At 41.1% G+C, this 21523-nt stretch overlaps 6 protein-coding genes, 1 long non-coding RNA gene and 11 other non-coding genes across 21 annotated transcripts; 5 read left to right on the top strand and 13 right to left on the bottom strand.

Annotated features, from left to right (window-relative positions):
• Positions 1-1399: 1399 nt before the first annotated feature.
• Uhg5 (U snoRNA host gene 5) lies at positions 1400-4297 on the bottom strand. 2 transcript variants are annotated; one of them, NR_033157.2, is made up of 12 exons: positions 4148-4297; positions 3878-3938; positions 3604-3658; positions 3367-3420; positions 3132-3185; positions 2894-2953; positions 2653-2709; positions 2429-2481; positions 2167-2211; positions 1920-1978; positions 1678-1741; positions 1400-1495 (listed from the first exon to the last, which is right to left on the bottom strand). It is a non-coding gene; the product is annotated as a U snoRNA host gene 5 (long non-coding RNA). The 2 variants fall into 2 exon arrangements; NR_033158.2 differs by lacking the exon at positions 3367-3420.
• Positions 1568-1645, bottom strand: snoRNA:Or-CD4. The gene has a single exon (NR_003804.1). It is a non-coding gene; the product is annotated as a snoRNA:Or-CD4 (small nucleolar RNA).
• Positions 1807-1891, bottom strand: snoRNA:Me28S-G2703c. The gene has a single exon (NR_003803.1). It is a non-coding gene; the product is annotated as a snoRNA:Me28S-G2703c (small nucleolar RNA).
• Positions 2048-2134, bottom strand: snoRNA:Me28S-G2703b. The gene has a single exon (NR_003802.1). It is a non-coding gene; the product is annotated as a snoRNA:Me28S-G2703b (small nucleolar RNA).
• Positions 2291-2381, bottom strand: snoRNA:Me28S-G2703a. The gene has a single exon (NR_003801.1). It is a non-coding gene; the product is annotated as a snoRNA:Me28S-G2703a (small nucleolar RNA).
• On the bottom strand, positions 2552-2622 carry snoRNA:Me28S-A992. Its single transcript, NR_003800.1, has one exon. It is a non-coding gene; the product is annotated as a snoRNA:Me28S-A992 (small nucleolar RNA).
• snoRNA:Me18S-A1061 lies at positions 2781-2856 on the bottom strand. Its single transcript, NR_003799.1, has one exon. It is a non-coding gene; the product is annotated as a snoRNA:Me18S-A1061 (small nucleolar RNA).
• On the bottom strand, positions 3021-3096 carry snoRNA:Me18S-G1952. The gene has a single exon (NR_003798.1). It is a non-coding gene; the product is annotated as a snoRNA:Me18S-G1952 (small nucleolar RNA).
• On the bottom strand, positions 3249-3328 carry snoRNA:Me28S-U1848. The gene has a single exon (NR_003797.1). It is a non-coding gene; the product is annotated as a snoRNA:Me28S-U1848 (small nucleolar RNA).
• snoRNA:Me28S-C3227b lies at positions 3489-3568 on the bottom strand. The gene has a single exon (NR_003796.1). It is a non-coding gene; the product is annotated as a snoRNA:Me28S-C3227b (small nucleolar RNA).
• Positions 3731-3810, bottom strand: snoRNA:Me28S-C3227a. Its single transcript, NR_003795.1, has one exon. It is a non-coding gene; the product is annotated as a snoRNA:Me28S-C3227a (small nucleolar RNA).
• snoRNA:Me18S-C1366 lies at positions 4017-4116 on the bottom strand. Its single transcript, NR_003794.1, has one exon. It is a non-coding gene; the product is annotated as a snoRNA:Me18S-C1366 (small nucleolar RNA).
• A 280-nt stretch (positions 4298-4577) lies between the features above and the next one.
• On the top strand, positions 4578-6100 carry CG12863 (uncharacterized protein). Its single transcript, NM_137129.4, has 3 exons — positions 4578-5040; positions 5092-5280; positions 5336-6100. The coding sequence occupies exons 1-3, from the start codon at positions 4646-4648 to the stop codon at positions 6063-6065; spliced, it is 1314 nt and encodes a 437-aa protein (NP_610973.3). The 5' UTR covers positions 4578-4645; the 3' UTR covers positions 6066-6100.
• A 116-nt stretch (positions 6101-6216) lies between these two features.
• Positions 6217-7127, bottom strand: Sec61beta (Sec61 beta subunit). The gene is made up of 3 exons (NM_143780.4): positions 6996-7127; positions 6728-6939; positions 6217-6664 (listed from the first exon to the last, which is right to left on the bottom strand). The coding sequence occupies exons 1-3, from the start codon at positions 6996-6998 to the stop codon at positions 6577-6579; spliced, it is 303 nt and encodes a 100-aa protein (NP_652037.1). The 5' UTR covers positions 6999-7127; the 3' UTR covers positions 6217-6576.
• A 652-nt stretch (positions 7128-7779) lies between these two features.
• Positions 7780-18744, top strand: Su(var)2-HP2. Of its 2 annotated transcripts, NM_137128.4 has the most exons (9): positions 7780-8080; positions 8153-8470; positions 8538-8852; positions 8912-9055; positions 9137-9388; positions 9498-14117; positions 14207-14278; positions 14414-18000; positions 18065-18744. In NM_137128.4, the coding sequence occupies exons 1-9, from the start codon at positions 8032-8034 to the stop codon at positions 18479-18481; spliced, it is 9774 nt and encodes a 3257-aa protein (NP_610972.2). In that variant the 5' UTR covers positions 7780-8031; the 3' UTR covers positions 18482-18744. The 2 variants fall into 2 exon arrangements, with proteins under 2 accessions (NP_610972.2, NP_788354.1); NM_176174.3 differs by lacking the exons at positions 9137-9388; positions 9498-14117.
• Positions 18745-18917: 173 nt separating this feature from the next.
• Positions 18918-19591, top strand: CG33468 (uncharacterized protein). The gene is made up of 2 exons (NM_206115.3): positions 18918-18969; positions 19037-19591. Exons 1-2 carry the CDS (start codon positions 18939-18941, stop codon positions 19522-19524), a joined length of 519 nt encoding a protein of 172 aa, NP_995837.1. The 5' UTR covers positions 18918-18938; the 3' UTR covers positions 19525-19591.
• Positions 19592-19595: 4 nt separating this feature from the next.
• On the top strand, positions 19596-20246 carry CG33469 (uncharacterized protein). Of its 2 annotated transcripts, NM_001299493.1 has the most exons (2): positions 19596-19654; positions 19706-20246. In NM_001299493.1, exon 2 carries the CDS (start codon positions 19723-19725, stop codon positions 20203-20205), a length of 483 nt encoding a protein of 160 aa, NP_001286422.1. In that variant the 5' UTR covers positions 19596-19654; positions 19706-19722; the 3' UTR covers positions 20206-20246. The 2 variants fall into 2 exon arrangements, with proteins under 2 accessions (NP_001286422.1, NP_995836.1); NM_206114.3 differs by having other exon boundaries at positions 19596-20246.
• Positions 20247-20600: 354 nt separating this feature from the next.
• CG12868 (uncharacterized protein) lies at positions 20601-21349 on the top strand. Its single transcript, NM_137127.3, has 2 exons — positions 20601-20731; positions 20793-21349. Exons 1-2 carry the CDS (start codon positions 20698-20700, stop codon positions 21260-21262), a joined length of 504 nt encoding a protein of 167 aa, NP_610971.2. The 5' UTR covers positions 20601-20697; the 3' UTR covers positions 21263-21349.
• Positions 21350-21523: the final 174 nt, after the last annotated feature.

Raw genomic sequence — 21523 nt, 5'->3', positions numbered from 1 at the left:
TTTCGATTTGTTGAAAAGCGAATGCCAAAGCACAGAAAATAAATTGTCACAGAAATGCCGGCCAACTTGAGCTGCTCGCCGGCTGCTCCCCAGTTAACCGCAAAAACCAGGGCCAGAGATCCGATGACAGAAGACAGAGCCCAGAACGAAGACAGGCAGAAAGGCAAAGTTTCCTGCAGGAGCCACTCGATGCGGAGCTCCTTGGCCTTATCTTTATCAGTTTCGGGAGCGAAAAAGCGCAGCGATGTCCTTGTCGACACATATCGAGTGCAAAAAGTTCGACGACTTGGCGCGTCCGTCGATGCCACCCAGTACTTTCTGCCAGCTTTCAGCAAGCCACCAGGAACACTGAAAAAAACGTTGCCATACTTGCTAGACCAAGAAAATAAAAAAAATCAAAATAAAAAGTCATCATCACATTCCTTGAAGTTTAATACAAACTATATTGCGTTCCATAAGTTGATTTTTGTCTAAATGCAAACTCTTGTAGCAGTGCATACAAAACAACTCGTTGAAAATCTTGTCGGCTCCACTAAAGTCTCAAGTGAAGTTGTAAATAGCGCGGTCATGATGGGGAAGTGGGAAGTATTCAATTGAATTCATTGCGTTTTGATGGCACAACCCTCGTTCCCCCGAGATAATTATCAACTTAATAAAAAACCAACTAACTGTCATTTAAAATGCCCCATAAAATCGCATAAAAGCGCATAAAGTGCCAGGCACACATCGTTCTCGCTGCAACTCGTTGTAAATATGCTCGTGCTCGACATGCACTCAATGAATGAAATGTGTGCACAATGTTGAAAATAGTTGTGACCCCGCCACCCCCTCCCTACGAACTCCATAAAGTGGGGGAGTTTCCTTTTGCTGCTCACGTTGTTGTTGTTGCTCACACGGCTGGCGGGGCAGGCGACTTCCGCTTATGTGGACAGCACTACAGCATGATAAATTGATGTTTGCCGCCCTTAAAAATGCAATGAAATATGGGAGACACCGGGGAAGGCTAGTGGGAATGGGAAAATTGCAAGGCGGCGCAAGTGCCGAGAATAGTGAGTTCGGAAAATCATCTTACAATTTGGAATGCTCTCTTTATGTTAATATCTGTGTACAGATAAATAAATATCAAAATGTAACGACCAAACATTCAAACTGAATGTTTCGCAGCAGGCAGCATTTGCAGTGAAGCACAACGGTGCTGCCACTTCGTACTAAACTTCCTAAAGCTTCCGCATTAGTACGCCAGATGTCGCTTCATAGAATGAAATATTACGGATAACAGATGGCGCTCTTAGTTGTACTAAATCAGTGGATAAAACTTTATGAAATTGAGCAAAAATCTATTTGAAATCGTACTCATACATTTATGCAACCCCCATATAGAAATATACATTTTAGTTTTAGTACTTGAATTCAGTAGTCATTTATTTGCATTTTTATTATAGAAAAATATATTCCGTTTGTTATTGTTGTAGATAGTTATTGGTTGTAGATAAACCTGTAAGATAAAATAAAAACAAATTAGTCTTTATTCAAAAATATGGTTCGCTCCGTCTGATATATGAATAATTTTATCAGTTGGGGAAATCTCTTATACAGCATGGATTTGCTCAGTAAAAATATCGGACTTTTTTTTCCTCATTTTAAATAAATGTTAATGTGAAATTTAGTTTTATATACCTTTTCAAAAAGACGTAAGTTACTACCAAATCAATGGATCATTTGCCTTTGTGCGTGAAGAAGTCTGCAATAAGAAATATTGAAATTAGAAATATGAATATAAATGTTAAAAATATTCCAAATTTGAAATGTATCAGTTGGGGAAAAATGACTTATCAAACAGCATGGCTTTGTCTCAGTGTAAAACCACGGACTGTATTGTCATCATTTCGAACACAGAATTACAATTTTTATTTAATTACCTTTTCATTCGAGAAGTTTTGATTCATCAATCAGTTTAATCGATATTTTAAAACGAAACCTGCAACAGAAATAAAATAACAATTAGCATCCTGATATTTAAGTGCCATCAAGCGTAAATTTGAAGTTAATAATCAGTTGGGGAAAGAAGACATAAAATGTCAGCATGATTTTACTTTGTATAAGTTCCACGGACGGAAAATATCATCATTCTAAATAAATAACTACAAAAAAATAATGGTAATTTACCTTTATAGTTCTTCTGAAGTCCAGTTTTTTAGATTTAAGATGTATCTGTAATTTTAGAGAAATTGGTTTGGTTAGCTGCTACATATTTAAAGCATATAACATTCAATTTCATTTGTAAAGCGTTTATTTCAGACAGGGAAAGTGAACAGCACGGTTGTTTTAGGGTTCTACTCAGAAGAGGGAATCCTGAGATAGGAAAATTTCATCATATGAAACGCTTATCAAAGAAATTCGTATCTAAGCAATATCTATATCTGCTTACCTTAAGTATTAAGTATCTCATCAAATGATCTGGATTAAGCATCTGGGTCACATCTAAAATGCAAAAAATTATTCATTGTCAATAATATGATCAAAAACCATTGAATTAATGAAAATGAAATGCTATATCAGCTTCGAAAAGTTTGTAACATGTGTGTTTCTAATGAACTATACTAGAAGTAACATCATATAAACAATGAGTGCGAAACTTTGAAGAACACCTACCATCTTAGGACGATCTTGACCGTAAGAGTCCCTCGATAAACAGAAAGTGGCACAGGTCTGTAAAAAAAAGTTATTGTTAATAATGACTTCTAATGGGTTTTTATATACAAAATGCTGCTTGGTTTTTATGAATCAGAAAAATATATCCGCATTTACCACTCAGTAGAACGAAAGTTAATAGATAAAGGTATTCATCATTTAAACTTGTGCAGCATATTACCAAATTTCATTTAAATCTTACCTTAATTGCGCTTCCAACAAATGAATTCAGCTTGTTTTAGCATGACGTATCCTTTCGAATCTGCAAAAGAAGATAAAACCAGAGTTAGCAAATCAAAAAGTACTAATTACAATTTTTATTTATATTGAATTTCAGTTGCAAAATTTGCAGCCATTTAAATTTAATCACAAAAGTCGTACGGTAATTACTTTCATCAATAAAAAAAAAACATACAAACAAAATAAACAAGTTTTCTTACCTTATGTCACGACTGATCCATTTTATTATTTTCCATGTATCTGATGGATGTAATCTGTAAATATACATTTTGATTAGTGATATGTTCCAATAAAATAAATGTATACTACTTGAATATCGAATCAGTTACTATTAAATAGCAGCCTTGGGGTTTAATATCACGGATATCAAACGGTAATTACTTATCATCAATTAAACTGATTTTAGTGTTATATAGTAATTTAAGTTTAAATTACCTCGAAAAAAATGAATTGCCGTCAAAGAAAGATTCACAAAATTGTCACATTATTCTGAAAGAAACGAAATCTTAGGTTAGGTCTGCAATTTCATTTTCATTCATAGAAAATACTAATTAATTGATTTCAGAATCCTTTTGGTTTAATTTTAAGTTGTGAATCAACAGCACTTTGTTCAGATTAAACTTATCATCAGGTACAATCTTTTTTAAAACAATTAAGTCATATTTATCTCACCTCGATCACATTTTTCCAAAATGCTTCAAAAAATGGCGGCTTCTTTTTCACAGAGCTAAAAATAAAAACGAAAAACTAGGGTTAATGTATACTCATTTTCTGTTTTCAAAACTTATACATTTATGATTTTATCAGAATCCTTTTGGTTTAATTTTAAGTTGTAAATCAACAGCACTTTGTTCAGATTGAACTTATCATCAGAAAAACACTTCTCAATTATGAATGCAAAGAAGTCTCATTCATGAATGTATGTTAGAAAGAGAAGACTACATACCATCGCGTGCAATGCCGGCTGTCCCTCTCTTTTCACCGCTCGCCACGTGTTTTTTCACATTCTAGAACAAAAAAAAATGAGAACTTAGTTATTTGCTTCCCACAATTGCATTTTAAAGCAATTCAGTTGTTAAATTTAGTTTATCAGTTGGCCGTTCTTATTCTTTCTACAGGAAAAGAATGCCAAATCTTGCGACTTGGCACTCGACTCTTCAGAAAAAGAACAATCATCAAGTAACTATTAAATTCATGCATTTTAATGTTCACTTACTTTTAATCCATTCATTGCAGTTGCATGAGATTGATATTTTAGCTTTTCTTTCTTTTCAAATGTAAGACCACATGGCCTTGCATTAGAGTACACATTTTACGGAATTCTTTCAAACACACCACAGCTCGCCAAGAAATTTTCAATTAAAAGAAATTTTTCTGGTTGCACGCTGCTTTTATAGACTTTTGTGATTTTAGTGTGACCAGAGGAGGCAAGGCATAATTTCCATTAATTTATCTATACAAGTATCGAATAGTGCCTGGCGTTGCCACTTTCTTAAATCAATCGAATATAAATTAATTTATAATAATTTAAATAAAACAACTAAAATCATGTGATTTAAACTGAAAAGGAATGGTATATTAAAAAATCGCATTGTTTTATTTTTAAAATAAAAGTTGAATGTTTACATTTTGAATACTGCCGGAGCTCACTCTTCTTCTTCCCCGGCTTGTTGACAGTGTGGTGGTGTTCACGATAAATAAACGTTTTAGCATAATGTTTGATAATAAAAGCGATAAGCTGCTGCTTGAAATGGAGGAAGACGATGCTGCTCCCGAGGATCAGCACCCCCGCTGCGAGCACGGGCCGACGGTTTTGTTCAACCGACAATCCCAACTTCCCGACCAGGGTTATTATGCCTGTTCAGCCCATCGGGACTCAAAACTCTGCAATTATCACTTGCCAGCGGATCAGTGGAAGGGTCAGACCACCAGGACGGCACTCACCAAAAGGGACTATCCCTTGCCATGCAGGAAACCAGCTAATCCCGCCATTTGTGATCCCACACTAAGCCTTACAGCGCTTTCCCAGGACAAAGTCAATGCCCAATACTTTTTTGATGAAGCTGCGCTCAACTTCTTGGCAAATCAGTGTGAGCATATAGGAGCTAGGTGGGTAATTCCAGCAATTTAGTTAAGCCCTTTCTAATCTAGTTATATCAGCAAGGTTATATGCATGGGCGCACCGCGTCTACACTTCCATCTGCGACACAAATTGCAAAGTTTTCTGTTGGATTTGGATGAGAGATTTGCCGAATATCTGGGTCCTGAAGAGTTCTGTCTGTACAATATGTGCAATAATCACTTCTTTTACGATCGAACGCCCTTTGAACAATTCCTGGCAGGTACCAGGTAATATATTTATTATATGATGGTTACCGCAATTATAAAATGTCTCATTTGCCAGTTCCGATCGACTGGTGATTGTAACAGATCCTCCATTTGGCTGTCGCACTGAACTGATTTCGCACACCCTGCGCAGCCTTAGAAAACTGCATAATCAAATCAACCGATTGCCATCCACTCCACTGTCCATATTCTGGATATATCCCTATTATTCAGCTAACCACATCAGGCAGGAAATGCCTGAGCTTGAAATGTGTGAATACAGGATCAATTACACTAATCACCTTAGATATACGAATGTGGGCAAGCAGAGTCGGTTTTGTGGATCACCCGTGAGGCTGTTCACCAACGTGCCACTGCGACTTCTTCAATTGCCCCCTGAAGAGGGCTATAAGTACTGCCAAAAATGCGATTGTTACACTGCCAAGGAGAACCTGCACTGCAACCGCTGCGGGAAGTGCCCCTCGGTGAATGGCCAAACGTACAAGCACTGCGAGTCCTGCGATGCCTGTGTGAAACCCAACTATGTGCATTGCTCCGACTGTAGAAGGTGCACGCAGAAGGAGGGACACAACTGCTCCTTCTATCAGACCAAACAACACTGCTGGATGTGCGGCCAGAAAGGCCATATCGAAACCAAGTGCCCAAACTTCCGCAAGAGAAAGACGAACTATACCAAAGGCTGCCTTTTGTGCGGCAAACGAAATCACAGGGAAAAGCGATGCTCGTACCGCTCAAAATACTTCAGGGAACAGTGTTTTATGAACGAAACAACAATTCAGTGTCTTTAAGATACATACAAATATATATGTACAAAGATAAATACAAATTGCATTTCTTTATATACTGAGGGGCACTTTAGACTGTATGCATTTATGCAGTTTATAAGAACAACACTGACAAAACCTTCACTACCATCCATAAACAACAGGGCACACATTTGTTTAATACAAAATTTATTTGTTCTTAACACTTTTCGTTGAATGTCTTACAAGTTCTTGAATTGCAACGGCTGCGCGCGGAATTTCTGATGCACATGACCACGATAAATTGTGGAATGAATTCTCAGCCCGCCGGATGAACGAACGGATTGGGGGAAAACGATTAAATTTTGAAAATATGCATTACGTTTAAACAGGTTTTTAACTTAAGCTTAGGTATAATTAATTTCATGTGGAAACACACCAATGCCTCAACAAGCGGAATGGATCTCTTCTTATCTCGCCGCAAAAGAAATGATGACGTCGACATTGTTCACGCTCGTTGAGGTGAAAGTATTTTATTGGCTACGAAATGCATGGCTTAAGAACGATTGTATTTGCCCCAAATGTGCAGCATGAAGACGGAAGCGATGAAGAGCAGCGACATGACCAGCACGGGTACGGGACCACTGCAGCAAAAGTCTCATTAGCACTGGGCCTTTAATATAAATATAGCCGAGTTATTCACTTACACTTTGATACCGGGCGAGTCGTCCGTGTAGAAACGCCACATGCCACCAGTTCCGGCTCCGCCGGGTGCACGGCTCCGGGCCGCTGTGGTGCTGGTGGTGGTCTTGCGCTGCTTCAGGGTGCTGCCGCCTCCGGATCCGGCGCTACGTGGCGCCGACAATTTGCTGGGGGAGCGCGATCCGCTGCCCACGGACGTTGAACTGGCTGGAGCGGGCTGGCAAATGTGTTTTAATTAGTTGCCGCACTCAATTGCCATCTAGTTTAACTCACCATTTTGGGCTATCTGTTCCTCTGGACCGACTGACCTGGAAAATATGAACGGGCGAAGTGGAATCTGAACGTGAATCTGAATCTGACGTGCTCGGCTTCGTGTCGCTTCGTCTTTTTTCGTTCCACGTCACTTTGGTGGTGGCACCGCTGCCGATAGGTCGTGACGCTGAGGTGACAGCTATCGTGCACTTAGACAGCTGGAGATGACAGGCTAAGGCAACTCAACTATCGGCTGCTTTGGCTCTAAAATGAACTAGTAAAAAAAAAACGAAGAAATAATATATTCAAGTTATGAATTTAATAGATAACAATAATAGATAAAATATTAATTCTACAAAATGAATTGTTTAAATCAATTTGAATGAATCCTATTAATATAATTGGCTATTATTAAAACTCCGATAATAAATGCTATTATTCTTGATTTCCCTTGATTTAATTATATAATACATACTTAATAACTATATAATTATATAGAATAAAAACTTAATCACGCATTTAATAGATCATATAGATATAGAATATATAGAAAATCAATGAAATCGATTTTGATAGCGATAATGTGCAACCTTGCATGTAAGTTATTTTTAGATTTTAGCTGGGCAAGCGCAATTTTCTTGGCGCGCACCAAACAATTTGTAAATAATATTTTTGCTTAACTGGTATTGGTTCGACTGCGAATCACTAAAAATTATTAAGTGACTTAAGCACCGTGTTTTAAACATTGTTAATCGGAACGGCCACACCGAAGCGCGGGCTCACTAAACGCTTTTGTCATTTTTGCACATCTGTACAACGTTCACGTTAATTGCAGCGGCATCATCTTTGCTGGATTTCAAAGGAATATTTTGCGGTGAAAAGAACGAAAAAGTGCTTGCATTTGTGCGCTAATGGGTATATGAGGTCCTTCTGCTAAAGGAATGCCAAGTCATACAAACTTTTCGCGATTCGCCTTAATGGAAATAGATAAGACGCGGCGCAGTTGAAAGATTGCAAATTGATCCACCGATCGACCGACGCACATGAAAAGTGAAGTATGGAGGACATTGAATATTTAGACGAGTACAAAGACTTGGTGCTGCCAGGTGCGTGATTTCAGCTTCCAATGCTATAAATACTTCTAATGTGATTTGTCTGTCTACTTTGCGCGCGCACAGGGATTAAATCGAGTGCTCCGACAGCATCTTCTGCCGGCGTTCCGCGGCAGCGGCGCATTTCATCAGACTCGAGCAACTCGTCGTCGATTGATGCGGACATTTTCCAAAAGCTCTTCCATGGCAAGTACCTCGACGACGAACTGCTTAAGGAGGGCTCTGGCTCGAAGTCGCAGGACAGGCGTCGACGCCCCCCATCTCCCTCCTCCAGCGACGAGTCCAACGATGCCTTGGAAGCCCTCTTCTGCGGGAAGAGCAGCCAGTCAAAGCTGAGCAAGAGGCGCGAACGGTATGAGTCGTTCGATTCGGTGGACGACCTAGGTGGGCATTTCGCAATGGTTTCAATGACGCATTTTATCAATAACATTTACTTTATGCCTACACTTAGGAGAAGCCCTAATGCGTCCATCGCACAGGCTGACCGTACCCAAGCCCAGTACCTCTCAGGCAGGTTCCAAAAAGTCACAAGATGCTGCCCCACACAGAAGCATTAGCAATAGCAGCAGCAGCAACATTGCCATGTCATCTGGGCAAACTTATGCATGTCCAAAAAACAAGAAAACCAATTCTGTGGCCAACAAGACAGCAGTATCTGCAAATGGTGATAAATGGGCTTCCGGCAAAAACAAGACCGTTACCATTGTAAAGCCCCAAAAAACAGATCTAAGGCCTTCGCGGCTTGAACCCAAAACAGATCCATTAAGTAAGTTCGATATTGTGCTACATATCTGGCTGTGCATAACCACTTCGTATTTTCCATAGATTTGGGTGACTTATACGGGGACTCTGACAGCGATTCGTCCTATGAGTATGAATCGGACTTTTACGGCGATCAAGACTCCGATGAAGAGGATGAGCCGGTGATCGACATTTCAACGGACACAAGCAGGACCACATCGGTGGCGGGTAAGTCAGCGTTATTAACTAGTTGATACTGCCAACCCTCTGATAATATTCATAATATGTAAACACACATAAACCGTGTAGACACTGTGACACCTGTTGTTTCCGACGACGAGGGCCAGGAGCCGCAGAGTGAGCTGAATCAGCGTCATGCGAATGATCAGGAGTCTTTTTTGAGCAGCACCTACGAACGCCTGCAGTCGTATTTGAGTAATCTCAGTTCCGCCGAGCCGCCGCCAATCTATAAGAAACAGAATAGTGCGAGAAAATCCCGCTCCAACGAAAAGAAACCCTCTTCTTCCCAACAGGTTAAGCATGCTAATGAGCAATCAGCGGGTAAGTGTGCACCAACGTCCATTGGGGCGTCCATTTCTGAGCGCCCTCGTGAACCCTTACCTCTGCTACACCCTTACATTTGTAACTTTTTCTGCTTTTTGTTTCGCAGCCAGTGACAAAGAGGCTAATAAAAAGGAGCGGGATTTGGAGCCACCGGAGGCGAGCAGCAGTGCGAAATCCTCGGCCAGCAAGGCTAGCGGTAGTCGCAAGCTGTATGACGTAGCTAATAATGCTACGCTTGAGGCTGTGGAGCGCATGAGTCTCGACCTGGCCGAGCAAATCATGGAGATCGATGTGGAGCGATCTTACGAGTTCGAAAAGCGGTCTGCCTCAAAGTCGCGTAGCTTATCCAGATCTAAGATTCCAGCAGATTCTAGCACCTCGCAATTGGGTCACGTGCGAAAGCTAACCTATTCGAGCGAAAGACTGGATCAACCGGAACCTTTGGGCACCCAGTTGCGTCGGTCGAAGAGCGAGTCCTTACCAAAGCGAGGTCGCCCTCGTGGCCAAAAGCAGCGTAAGAACCGTGGAGCAACCATGGAGGAAAAAAGTGCTAATTGCCGGGATGGGGAAGGAGAGCCAGTCAAAAGAAAACGCGGAAGGCCTCGCAAAATTATTCCAAAGGAGGAGGCTAAAACAGCAGAGACTGAAAATACAATTGAAAGCTTGAACACAAATGTTCCTCTCTCAATAGATACGAGCAAAGAAAATCCGGAAACGGAGACGGTTAATTTAGAAGTGCCAATAAAACAGGATGAACTAGTTAGCGATTTGGACAATGCCAAGGAGCTCACAGGATCTACCAATTTACCCCAGGATGATATTGAAATGGCGTCAAATCACCAAGAAACGGATCTTAAATGTGCTCCGGACAGGGTTGCGCTGGATAAGTCTGAGTCCACGCCAAAGGTCGAAGAAGAACAGCTTTGTAAAGTGGACACACCTAGTGATACTGCACTGGACGAAAGCAAAGTATCCGAAAGTGCAAAAAATCATATTGAATTGGAAGATAAGGATAAGGATAAGGAGGAAACTCAGAAGGAATCTCCCAATGGCAATTCGAAGGAAACCAATGAAAACTCGGTTATAGTTACTAATGAAGTTGAATTACCAGCTAAAAAGGCTGAAGCCAAGGCAGAAGCGGGAAATATTGTTGAGGAAAGCGACTCCCAACTTGCTGAGGATTTTAAATTGGCTGAAGAGATCTTAGCCGCTGAGGTTGGTAAGGGAGTTGAAGCCAACGAGGTATCAGTGACATCTGTGCAGGGAGAACAAAATCCAGTCATTGAAATTGTTAAAGAGTTAGAGCAAGAAACCATTTCGGAAGTCGTGCCCGCTCAGAATGATCAATCTTCAGTCGAAGACCAAACTTTAGCTGATAAAGAAAATCCAGTGGAAAAACCGTCTCCAGTTAAGGCACCATCCTCTAGTAAGGATGAACCACCTGCAGAAGAAAACTTGCCTGCTCCTGACCAGGATCCAATTGAACAACAGAAAACACCTGTAGCAAAAAATCAACAGCATGACAAAGAACACAATGAAGCTCCCAAAGCCGAATCTTTGTCTGTTTCTGATATTCCGTCTAGCTCAGTCACTCCATCCAAGAAACGAAATCATTCCTCCCCAGCTAATACCCCCAAGAAATCGAAAGAAATTGAAGCTTTGCAAAGTTCGGTGCCGCGAAGAGCGCTTAGGTCTGATAAAGCAACTCCTCAAAACCTAAGGGAAAGTCGGTCGAAGCGGACACTGAAAACCGAGCTCACACTACTTATGGATGATACAATGAGACGAAGCAGTCCGAGACTAGGAAGGTCGCCAGCGGAAAGTCATTCCTCACACGAACGCTCTCCGATGGAAAAGAAAGTGACAGTCTCCAAGTTGGCCAAAGATTTAATAACAATAGATAAGGAAAAAGAGATAGAGCTGAAGTCGCTACCTGATGCGTCTGAAACTAAGGATGTAAAGATAACCAAAACCACTACAGCATCAGATACTTCCATACTGACGGATGAAAATCCTAGCTCTAGTAAGACTGAAATGAAGAAGTTGAAGGGTAAACCGTTGAAGGCAAAAAAGATGAGTAGGACCAGTGAGACAGAAGTTAAGAAGGCAATAGCAGATTCCAATGAAGACATACCTTCTATTTTTTCCATAAAATGTGTTGAAGAACATTTAACTTCTAGTGAATCGGAACAGAAAGACGAAAAAGAGGAGTTATTATGTCCAAAACCGCAAATAGATTGTACCAATACGGATTTAGAACAATCCACGGCTATTGAAACTGATACGGAACAAGTTGAGGAAAAACGATCAAATCGCAGAAAATCGCGCAGGATTCGAAATGAAAAATTCAAAACTGAAACGGACACACTTTCCGACCATTTGGATGCAAAGAAAGCGGAGAATGCATCTCTGGAAATTAGCATGCGACCTAAATGTACATTGGAGACTCAGCAAAGTGATCCTGTCACTGCTAAGAATAAGCGAAACTCCGGCAGATTAAGTCGTAAAGAAAAATCTGTTATTAATGCGGCCAAATCCGAAAAGGACAAAAGCCCATCCGCCATATCTCAGTCCACTGAAAGAAAACAACTTTTAAATGAAAACCCTTCTAAGAAGGATAAAAAAACAGAGCAATCTGGTAACAAAAAAGAAGCGGTAGTGGGTCCACTTGACAAGACGGAAACGTCAAGTAGCACAAATATAATCGATAAAAAAAGTAATGAAAGTTTTGACAGTGCAATGCAACCGAGTGACAGGCTAAATCAAAAGGAGTCAGCTTTTACGAAATTGTCATCAATATCCAGTCCCAAAAAAATCATGAAAGATCAGGATAAGGATTTGGATGCATTAAGCAAAGGCGGAGACTCGAATCCAACTATAAGAGATACCGGCGAGGACAGTAGACAGACTGATAAGAAACACCAAGAGAACGATACTAAACATGAGGAAGAGGATAGTTCAAAGTTAAAGGCTAATATAGATGAAACAAAATCTTCTTCAGAAAAGGACGCGGAGCCTATTTCAAAAGACTCTTCACAGGATTCAGCCAAACCCAGACTCTCGAAACCAAAGTCCAGAAACAAGCGTAAGAAAAACGAAAAGAAACCTAATGATAGTATTGCTGAATCTGATATAGAAGGTGGTTTTCAAGTTAACACAGAAACCGTTCAAGCTACATGTTCTACACCTTCAGAGTCCAATAAAAAGGACATGGTTAAATCTGATGAAACAAACGAGGAACCAAACTTATCCGAAACAGAAATAGGAAGAATAAGGAAACGCGGGCAGGCTTTTCACATTGAGAATCCCAAAGATGATTTACATATTACTCCGCAAAATGAAAACCAGAGCATTGCCGGTGTTAATTTTGAGAAACAGGTGCCATTGCCAGAAAGTGTTGAATCCGATACTCCGATTATGAAAATACCAACGAAAACTTACCTAATGTGTACAAAAAACAAAACATCGTTATTGTCTGCCTCAGAAGATCCTGATATTGTCCTCGAGCCACAGAAGTTGATCACCACATCAAAAGGCGACTCTAATCCAGATCTAGATAATGCCAATAATTTGGAAACCAGTTCGACGCAGGATCCAAAAGAACATGAATTTTCTGATCAAACTTTCACAGATAATTCCGATATCATTCCTTCATGTACAAAAAAGTCGCAGATTGTTTTTCCTACTACTCCAACAAAAAGCAGCGATCAAACCAAAAACAGCTTTATAACGCCCAATAGGTCACCAAAATCCAAACGAAATGTTTCAAAAGAGGCGAAAAGATTAGACAACAGCTTTGAGGAAAGTCAGAATGCAGCTTCGGAATCCTCGGCTTCTAAAGTCCAAAAAGAACTCAGGACTCCTACAGCATCCTGTCGAAAGCTGCGTGTGTTAATAAAAAGAACTCCCACCTCAAGTTTGCCTACAAACTCAAGGAAGTCTATATTTAAGAAAACTCCCGCGAAATCGAAGCGCTTGACTAAAATTCTTGAGAGCATGGAAAAAACGCCATCTAGGGAGCCGTCCGTTTCTTTAGGTGAAGTTAATCCTGACTCTGATCCTGTTGCTGCAGAATCCGTTGCAGTTCTTCATGAATCTGATAGGGATCTTGAATCAAACGAAATCCCAAATGAAGAAGTTTTTGAGGATACGGAAGAGGCGTCTGCTGAAGACACAGACAATAAATTAAAAAAGAAAGAGGACGATCACGAATTGGAAGTAAATGACATTTGCGCAGCGAGTAAAAATCCTATCACAGACGATTCAACTAAGGACGCGTCATCAAACAAGTCAACAGATAGTGATGTTTTGCAGGAAACAAAGGACGAATTATCTAACTCGTTAATCAACGCGACTCAAGGCGAGGATACCCCAATAAAGGAGTTGACCGAAGAGGAAGTTCCTAATAATAAAACCGTTGAAGATGAATCTAAAAAACAGGAAATCTTAAAAGATCTAGAACCGGATAATGCAGCGTTAGAAGAGGATACTGCTTCCACAGCGAAAGCCGCCGAGGAGATGGACCTTTACATAAAGGAGAAGTCCAATGTTAAATCGGTTCTAGCCGAACCAGAAACTGATGTAACAGATGACGAGGAACTCGCCCAAAGCCCAATTCCGAACTCATCGGAAACAACAAGTGTCACGGATGATCCCGAACCCAGCACATCCAGCGTGGTGAAGCGCAGCTTGCGCAAGCGGGAAGCGGATTCTTCACAGCCAGATGGTTAATAGCTTGCCCAATAATTCCATTTTTTTCCAGTACATTTGCAAATCTTACAAATATTTTCTTTCTCATCCCTTCTTTTTATTTAGAAGCTGCCAAACGAAAGCAACGCCAAGATGTGGAGAAGTCACTAACTGGCAAAAAGGAACAAGTTAAACCAGGTGAGTCTACAATTCATTCTAGTTCATTATTCACGTTATTTGCTTTTTTACTAACTTCGAAACTATGATGCTTTTGATTTTGGTAATTGGAAAACTTTGTTTCTATATATTTCTAATCTATCTACTTAATTACAGCTCGACGCCGACAACTCGCTGAGGTAGAAGAACGACCATCCCTTAAACGCTCAAAGACGGAGTCAGAAGCCAAGTCCACTGTCCAGGGCAAATATATCTCTATTATTGGCAATGAGACTATCATGTCATCCACAACAGCGCCCATTAGGGAAACCAACAGAGAGGCGGCCAGCACATCTCCATCTGCAAGAAAGTCGGCGGTACAAGAAGCCAAGCACGTCGAAACCACTAAGCATATCATCCTAGGACCACCAGGCAAAAAGCTGCTTCATTCAGATAGTCCAGCCGCGGAAGTCAAGAAGCCCATGGTGCAAACTCTGCTGAGTTCCACTCTAAGTCTTCAAAAACCTTCGACACTAGACGATGGTAGTCCACTGAAAATAAGGAAATCCTTGAAGAAGTCGATTGCCGATGAAAACATTGACGGCGATCAGTCGATCTTTAGCAGTTCCTCTGTGCTTAATAAAAATACGTCTGTTGTTGCTCCGAGAAAGGTTAATATATCCGTGTCCCTATTGCAATCGAAGGACACTCAAGTGGAAACGGCTGCATCGTCATCCGAAACACCAATATTGACAAAAAAGGAAAAACTTAAAACACAGAAATCGACCAAGAAACCGGAGGGCAATAAGAAAACGGAGAGCAAGAAAAAATCTTTAGTACAAGGCCCTCAAATGAAAACCCAAAAATCCGAGGAGGCTGTATCGGGCCCAAAAATTTTGAATAAATACCTAAAATCGGAAACCGAATCCTCAAGGAAAACAGTTTCCACAGTAACAGGCCGGAAACAAATTGGGCAACTGGAGGTTTTGAAGAAACCGGAAAGCAGAAAGTCGGAGGAGTCTTTAGTAGAAGCAATTTCTCGGAAAAAGCAATCCCAAGTCCAACGGTTAAGTAAAATAGATGGTAGAAAATCTGAAGGAACATCTTTACCTCAACCAGATGTCTCGAAGTCTGAAACTGCTTTGAAAGCAGCTTTGCCCAAGGAAACAGAGTTTCCAGTTCAAGACGCAGAAATCGAGAAAATGTCTAAAGGTCGCGGACACCAAAATGCGGTCAAAAACACCAAAACGGAACAGCCCAAATCGAAGCCCAAGACTGAGGTTCGTTCCCTGCAAGCTGAGGCTGCTACTGAGCTAATGGATTCGATGGACTCTCAATCAGATGTATCCGATATCCGCGCAACATTTCCCGAATCCCAAGGAATCTTCAATGTGCCAGGTCACATGACCCGAGCTATCAGCAGCAACAGATCACTGGCACCTACACCAACTCCCATGTCTGACAGTCAACGAAATGCTTCTAAGGAGCGCTTTACGCCTGTTTCGGACCAAAAAAAACCAATCAGGGAATCACAGACTTTATCAAAGCGTCGTGCACGAGGTGGAAGGAACCAGCCACTTGTTTCAAAAAGGAAAGCGGGTGAAGCGGAAGACGGTACAGCGGTGATCAATCCCAAGAGACCCAGAGAGATGGATGAAGAGGACCACCCACAACAGAATGATCATGTCCAAGAATCTGCATTTGCTGCGTTCCCAGTAAAAATAACAGCTGCTTCTTCTGTTATTCCCCAAGTAGTGCGTTCTACGGGTAATACAGTTCCTCAAAATATTAGTCCCCGCAAACTTTGCGTGAAAATAAATCGGAGGCCCTATAATAAGTGGCTTCGGAGCACGCAGGAGAGGAATGAAGAACAAGAAGGATCTCGTAATGTAACGTCATTACCACTGCTTGGTGAAACCTCGGAAACGGATTCAGCGGCGGAGTCGATGTCAGAATCAATTCTGCAATCCCAAGTACAGTCGGAGCCTGCTATTCAGCCACTGCCTGCATCCCAGCCCGATTCTTGTACATTACAGGCCTCAGATCTCCGAATAAGGGAAAGCTCAGCTCAACTTGCTCCAATTGCAGCTTATGATTCACCGGCAGCTAACGATTCATCGACATCACCCGCTTTAGACATCGCACCCGAAAGTGCACAGACAGCTAAAGCAACCTTGAACACTGCTCTCTGTCCATCGACTGAAAAACATCTTCCTGACGAACCAACGTTGCTGGAAAGTTCCAAGAAGGTTGCAGAACCGCAGAAGCTACAAACGTTTCAAGCCAAATGTTTGCCTGTGCCAATTCCAGAGGTAAAGTCAGAGCCGGAAGATATCATGGATGAGCATTCACCTAATGAGCCCATGCCTATGGTTGCTGCAGCACCAGCAACACCTCAACCACATGCGATTACGGAAGACGCTGGGCCCGACACTATTCAAGTCAACACCTTGGGTGTTTCCACTTCATCTAGGCCGCTTGAGTTACATTCAATTCCCTCCGCCAGTGACCCTGACGGAAACCCCAATGCCATTGGGCAGACCAAGATGTACTCATTTCTCTACCCGAAACGTTACAAGCAATCCTATGACGACGTCGGTCTAGACTTCTGCTGTCCAAATCTCGATGGACCAATGCGGGCTATTGATTTTACTCGATTGCATTCGAAGGCCGAGGTACCGGTGCTGGAAATCCCGCAGTTCCTGGTTATAACCACCAAGTTTATCTCTAAGGCGGATAAGAATATGCCAAGTAAGGTGCGGGCAAAGCTGGAATTACTGGACAAGTCGAAAGAACGGGATTCCAGTAAACTGACCCCGACGGCTACCACTCCGACTGCTGATCCCACCGGTCCTTCATCCTTTTCACCTGCTCCCGCTTCGGTTGGTCCGGCAACTCAACCGTTTCCATCGATTATACAGAATTTGCTATCGGCTCCCCTACCTGATCCAGGTCTATTTAATCATCCCACAACCGTGGACCCATCTACTTCCACTCCCGTAGTTTCAGGCAGTTCCTCTTCCACTACCATTTCGGCGGACTTGGATTCTTTAAGCAAACAGTTGCCACGTGGCACAAAACTGATCAAGAAGTCAGTGCAACAAGTGGCTACCAATCCCTCATTAGCCGGCACCTCGATGGTAATTAATGCGTCGCCGTCCTTTATTCAGTTACCTCCGATTTGCCCCAACGACAAGCAGCGCGTGGAGTTGCAGGCGAGGGTTCAAATGTTTGACTTGGTGCTCCAGACCCTCAGCCGGCGGGCAGCCAACTTATCAGTGGCCGAGCGACAGCGTACCATTGAGGAAATTGTAAGGACCAGCTCGTTAATGGCCATCGACGTGGATGTGGGTACAAAGCTTTTGGAAAACTATGTACATTACTTAAACAAGGCTACCAGCACAATGACTCCTCTAACCCCGGCCCAAATCAACTCGAGCTTAGGCGCTTCCACCAGCTCGACGCTTTCCAAAAGCATAGCCACCTCCGACATCCCACAGCAAGGGAAGAAAATATCTGCGGACCATGCCCAACAGCGGAGTTCTCTCCCCGCTACCATTCCCCTTTACGATGGGGGCAGGAACACACTTGGCTTTCCGTATAGCTGCTCGAAATCGACGGCAGGGCGAAAGTCTTCATATGTTGCCACCAGCACGCCTGTGAAAGCCTCCACATCCCAAGCAGCAGCAGCAGCAGCTCTAGGAAACGCTCAGCCAAGATCCACGTTGGGGATCCCGAAAAGTGTTCGGGAAGACGCTAGTCAGGTAGTTATTATTTACGACAAATATTTATGTGGTCATTAATAAACAATTTATTGTTCCTAAACAGTTCGTTAATCTCAACACAACAGTGTGTATGCCAGCACCAAGGACGAATGCCAAGAAAAAACCAGGGACTTCGGGCCCTTTAAAGTCGATGAATTCTTCACCAGCTGTGCAGAAACCGGCGCTGTGCAAACAGCAGACGGCGCCGGCAAGAACTCTGTCCAAGAGCACAGTCTCATCCGTTGCACGAGCGAAATCAACAGGGTCTTTAAGTGCAGTGTTGGGTGAGACTCCTGCTGACGAATTCGTATCCCCCGCCGGAATGAGTCTGAGTACCACCGGAAATCCGAATGTCTTCATCATTAACCACGCGGTGCAGTCAGAGGAAAGCATCCTGCCTGACTCCAACAGCAGCGTAGGGCACATGGAAACGACGGTGATCAAAGGCGAGCTGGATGATTCTGCGGAGATTATTATATAGCAGGGCAAAGACTATAAACCAGTTGGAAAGTATTCTAAGTTACTTTAGCACAGTTAATTAAGAGTTAATTATTTCGTTGAACGCAAAATCATAATTTTGTAATTCTGAAATGAAGAATTTGTTAAACCTTACGCAGCATCGTCATTTTTTTTTTTTTTTTTTGAAATAAATGGTTAAATATTTTATTCAGTGTGGGACTTTCAAGTAAATATCTTATAGTTATCATTGCATATTTATTAAGTATCCAAATAAAATATAAATATAAACATTCTAACATTTTTTTATATAAGCCGAAACGCATAAATCGTGTAAAATAAGAAATAAGAAAAATTACATTTCGTTCGAAGCTTTTGGAGCCATTGGCGAAATCTTAAAGCTCTTGTGAAATATTACAGAGCGATAAGTATAAAAGTTGCGCAGGGGAAAAACCGTTTCTATTAACAACAAATTTTTCAAGATGACAACATCTGCTGTTGAAGCTCCCAATAGTAAGTTTAGTTAAAACTTTACAGAGGCATATTATAATGATGCACATATGTATATAATAATCTACAGGTGCATATCCCGATTTAGAAAAGCGACTGGAAAGGTATTTGCGAAGTGTGTTTTGCCTAAAGGAAATCGATACTAAAAATGAGTACATTCCAACCGAAGTGGAGTACTTTGGAGTTCTGAGTTTAAGCGATGTTCGAGCGCCTCGCCGAAAACTGTGGTACATGTACTATGCGACAACAGATCAGGTGGACAAAACTGTGGATCAGATCCATCGTAAATATGGCCAAAAGAATATGTACGAGCTGTTCAGAAAACCGGTATATACAGGGGCTGGAATGCGATCCCGTGTTAAGAACCACTTTAAAGGGCTTAAGTGGCACGTAAAAGGAAACATTTTGGAAGCCCCGCTAGGTAGCTCCCTTAATGATGAGAAAGTGGTTAACACAATTGCAGATTTATATCAGAACGAAAGGAGAAGATACTTCGATTACCTTATGTCTAGGAGTAATCTGTATAAATCGTGTACATATCGAAACATAAATGCATAAAATATTTTCATTTATGTATAAGACTTTCTAGAATAAAGCTTTAAAATAATAAATGCCAATAAATGCTAACCAGTATTCTTTTAACGCTTGTTGAGGTAGGAAGGCAAAATTGCCGCACACTTATCAATGGGCAAAGCCTATGAATCACCTTAAGTTTTCATCTGATTATATTTCTTAATAGCAGGGAATATTAGCAACATGGACGATAAATTGGAAAAGTACTGGAGACGTCTATTTTATATGAAGTCAGTTGCAGAACCTACGTCGTTGGATGCTGATACGATAGAATATTTCGGAATATTCAGTATTGACGAACCAAATGTCGCTGCCCAAAAACGGTGGTACATTTATTATGGCCTTAGATTAGAAAGGTTAAAGGTTCTGGAAAGGATTCGAAAGAAATATGGCAATAGGAATGTCAGAGAAATATTTCAGATCGCCACATTCAGCGGAGTGGGATTTCATAAAGTCGTCAGAGAATATTTCTCCAACTTAAAATGGTTCACAAGCAGAAATCAATTGGAAGCTCCACTAAATAGTTATTATAATGATGAAAGACTAGTGAAAACTGTTTCGGACTTGCATAACAAGGAGCAAAAAAGAATCTTTGACTATATAATGATACAACACGCCTGGTTTGAGCGGTATAATGATCAAAAACCACCTCCTGCTAAACATTAAACTAACTAAAAACATCGACTTACAGTCGACATCTGTTGACTAAAAGCGGCATGTGTATTTGTTGATAGGGGGTATTATTATACATTTTACAACCTATTGGTCAAGTTAAATGATTTATAAAAATATGTCGAATAAAATATATACACACACAAGTAGCTTGCGGTTATAATATAGTAGTACATAATAGTATATACCTTGGAGTCTAAAGACACAGTCATCCGATCATCCTAATCAACAAACATAAACACCCTAGTTGTCTGCATTAATAGGTATTAAAAAGAAACAAGCGCATTAAAAGCTCACTGTTTTTTGATAGGCCACAGGGTTGCTTCAAAAAGCTCTTTTGTTGTGAAATTGGAAATCGTAAACAAAACGAAACAAACTTTATACAAATCAGTTGAAATCGTATTTGTTGGGTATTTAATAAGAGTGCGTAGGAAGTTAACACGCATTCAGAAGTCAGAGAAGCAAGAGTCACCTCGTTATTAAAATATGACAACGAATTCAGTAACTGATAAGAACACGGGTAATTAAAACGGCAAATTATTTATTTGGAACATCAACGATGATTAACAACCGATTCGCAGAAGGAGATTACAACCTGGATGAGGAAATCGACAGCCATTTGAGAAAATTGTTCTGTCTAAAACCAAAAGCTGAAACACCCAAACTCAATCCCTACATAGTAGAATTCTTTGGAGTTCTTAGCTTGACAGATCTCCGTGCCCCACAAAGAAAACTATGGGTCATATATCACGCCAAGCAGCCTGATCTGGACAAGACCGTTGATGAGATCCACGAGAAGTATGGCAAGAAGAATATGTTTGATCTGTACCGCACACCAGTTTTCAGTGGAGTTGCTCTGCGGGACAGTGTGAGAAAGCACTTCTCGAACCTAAAGTGGTTTACGACGGGAAATCTCCTGGAAGCCCCACCTAAAAGCCACTTCAACGACGAGCGAGTGGTGAAAACCATCACGGATCTGCATCATCTGGAACACCAGAGACTATATAATTATGTGATGGTGAAGAATATGTGGTCTATGCGGTATCGCTAAACTAACCTGTGATTTAGGATTAAATTTGTATATGACTATCTAAAAGCAAGAATAATAAATTGTACTATTACAAAATCCATATAACATAATGGTTTGCTAACCAATCAAATAGTATTGTTTTCTTGTAGTACAAATTTTGTTTATTTTCCTATATTTCGTTGAATAAAGTACATAATAATTATGCTGATTTAATTTGTTAAATATATTCGATAACATTAAATAAATTCCGCTTGTGTTTTTTTTTTCTAAATGGATGACAAC

Source organism: Drosophila melanogaster, chromosome 2R, assembly GCF_000001215.4.
Source record: "Drosophila melanogaster chromosome 2R".
Classification (NCBI taxonomy): Eukaryota; Metazoa; Arthropoda; class Insecta; order Diptera; family Drosophilidae; genus Drosophila; species Drosophila melanogaster.
Note: the sequence above shows the minus strand (reverse complement) of the source record. Positions and strands in the feature narration are given on the sequence as shown.

Bases quoted from the DNA above. Each gene is read 5' to 3' on its own strand.
- CG12863 (NM_137129.4), top strand. From the start codon at position 4,646: ATGTTTGATAATAAAAGCGATAAGCTGCTGCTTGAAATGGAGGAAGAC. The intron at 5,041-5,091 runs GTGGGTAATTCC...TAGTTATATCAG, and splicing joins TGTGAGCATATAGGAGCTAG to CAAGGTTATATGCATGGGCG. The intron at 5,281-5,335 runs GTAATATATTTA...CTCATTTGCCAG, and splicing joins CAATTCCTGGCAGGTACCAG to TTCCGATCGACTGGTGATTG.
- Sec61beta (NM_143780.4), bottom strand. The intron at 6,665-6,727 runs GTAAGTGAATAA...CTTTTGCTGCAG, and splicing joins GACTCGCCCGGTATCAAAGT to TGGTCCCGTACCCGTGCTGG.
- CG33468 (NM_206115.3), top strand. From the start codon at position 18,939: ATGACAACATCTGCTGTTGAAGCTCCCAATA. The intron at 18,970-19,036 runs GTAAGTTTAGTT...AATAATCTACAG, and splicing joins TGCTGTTGAAGCTCCCAATA to GTGCATATCCCGATTTAGAA.
- CG33469 (NM_001299493.1), top strand. From the start codon at position 19,723: ATGGACGATAAATTGGAAAAGTACTGGAGACGTCTATTTTATATGAAG.
- CG12868 (NM_137127.3), top strand. From the start codon at position 20,698: ATGACAACGAATTCAGTAACTGATAAGAACACGG. The intron at 20,732-20,792 runs GTAATTAAAACG...ACCGATTCGCAG, and splicing joins AGTAACTGATAAGAACACGG to AAGGAGATTACAACCTGGAT.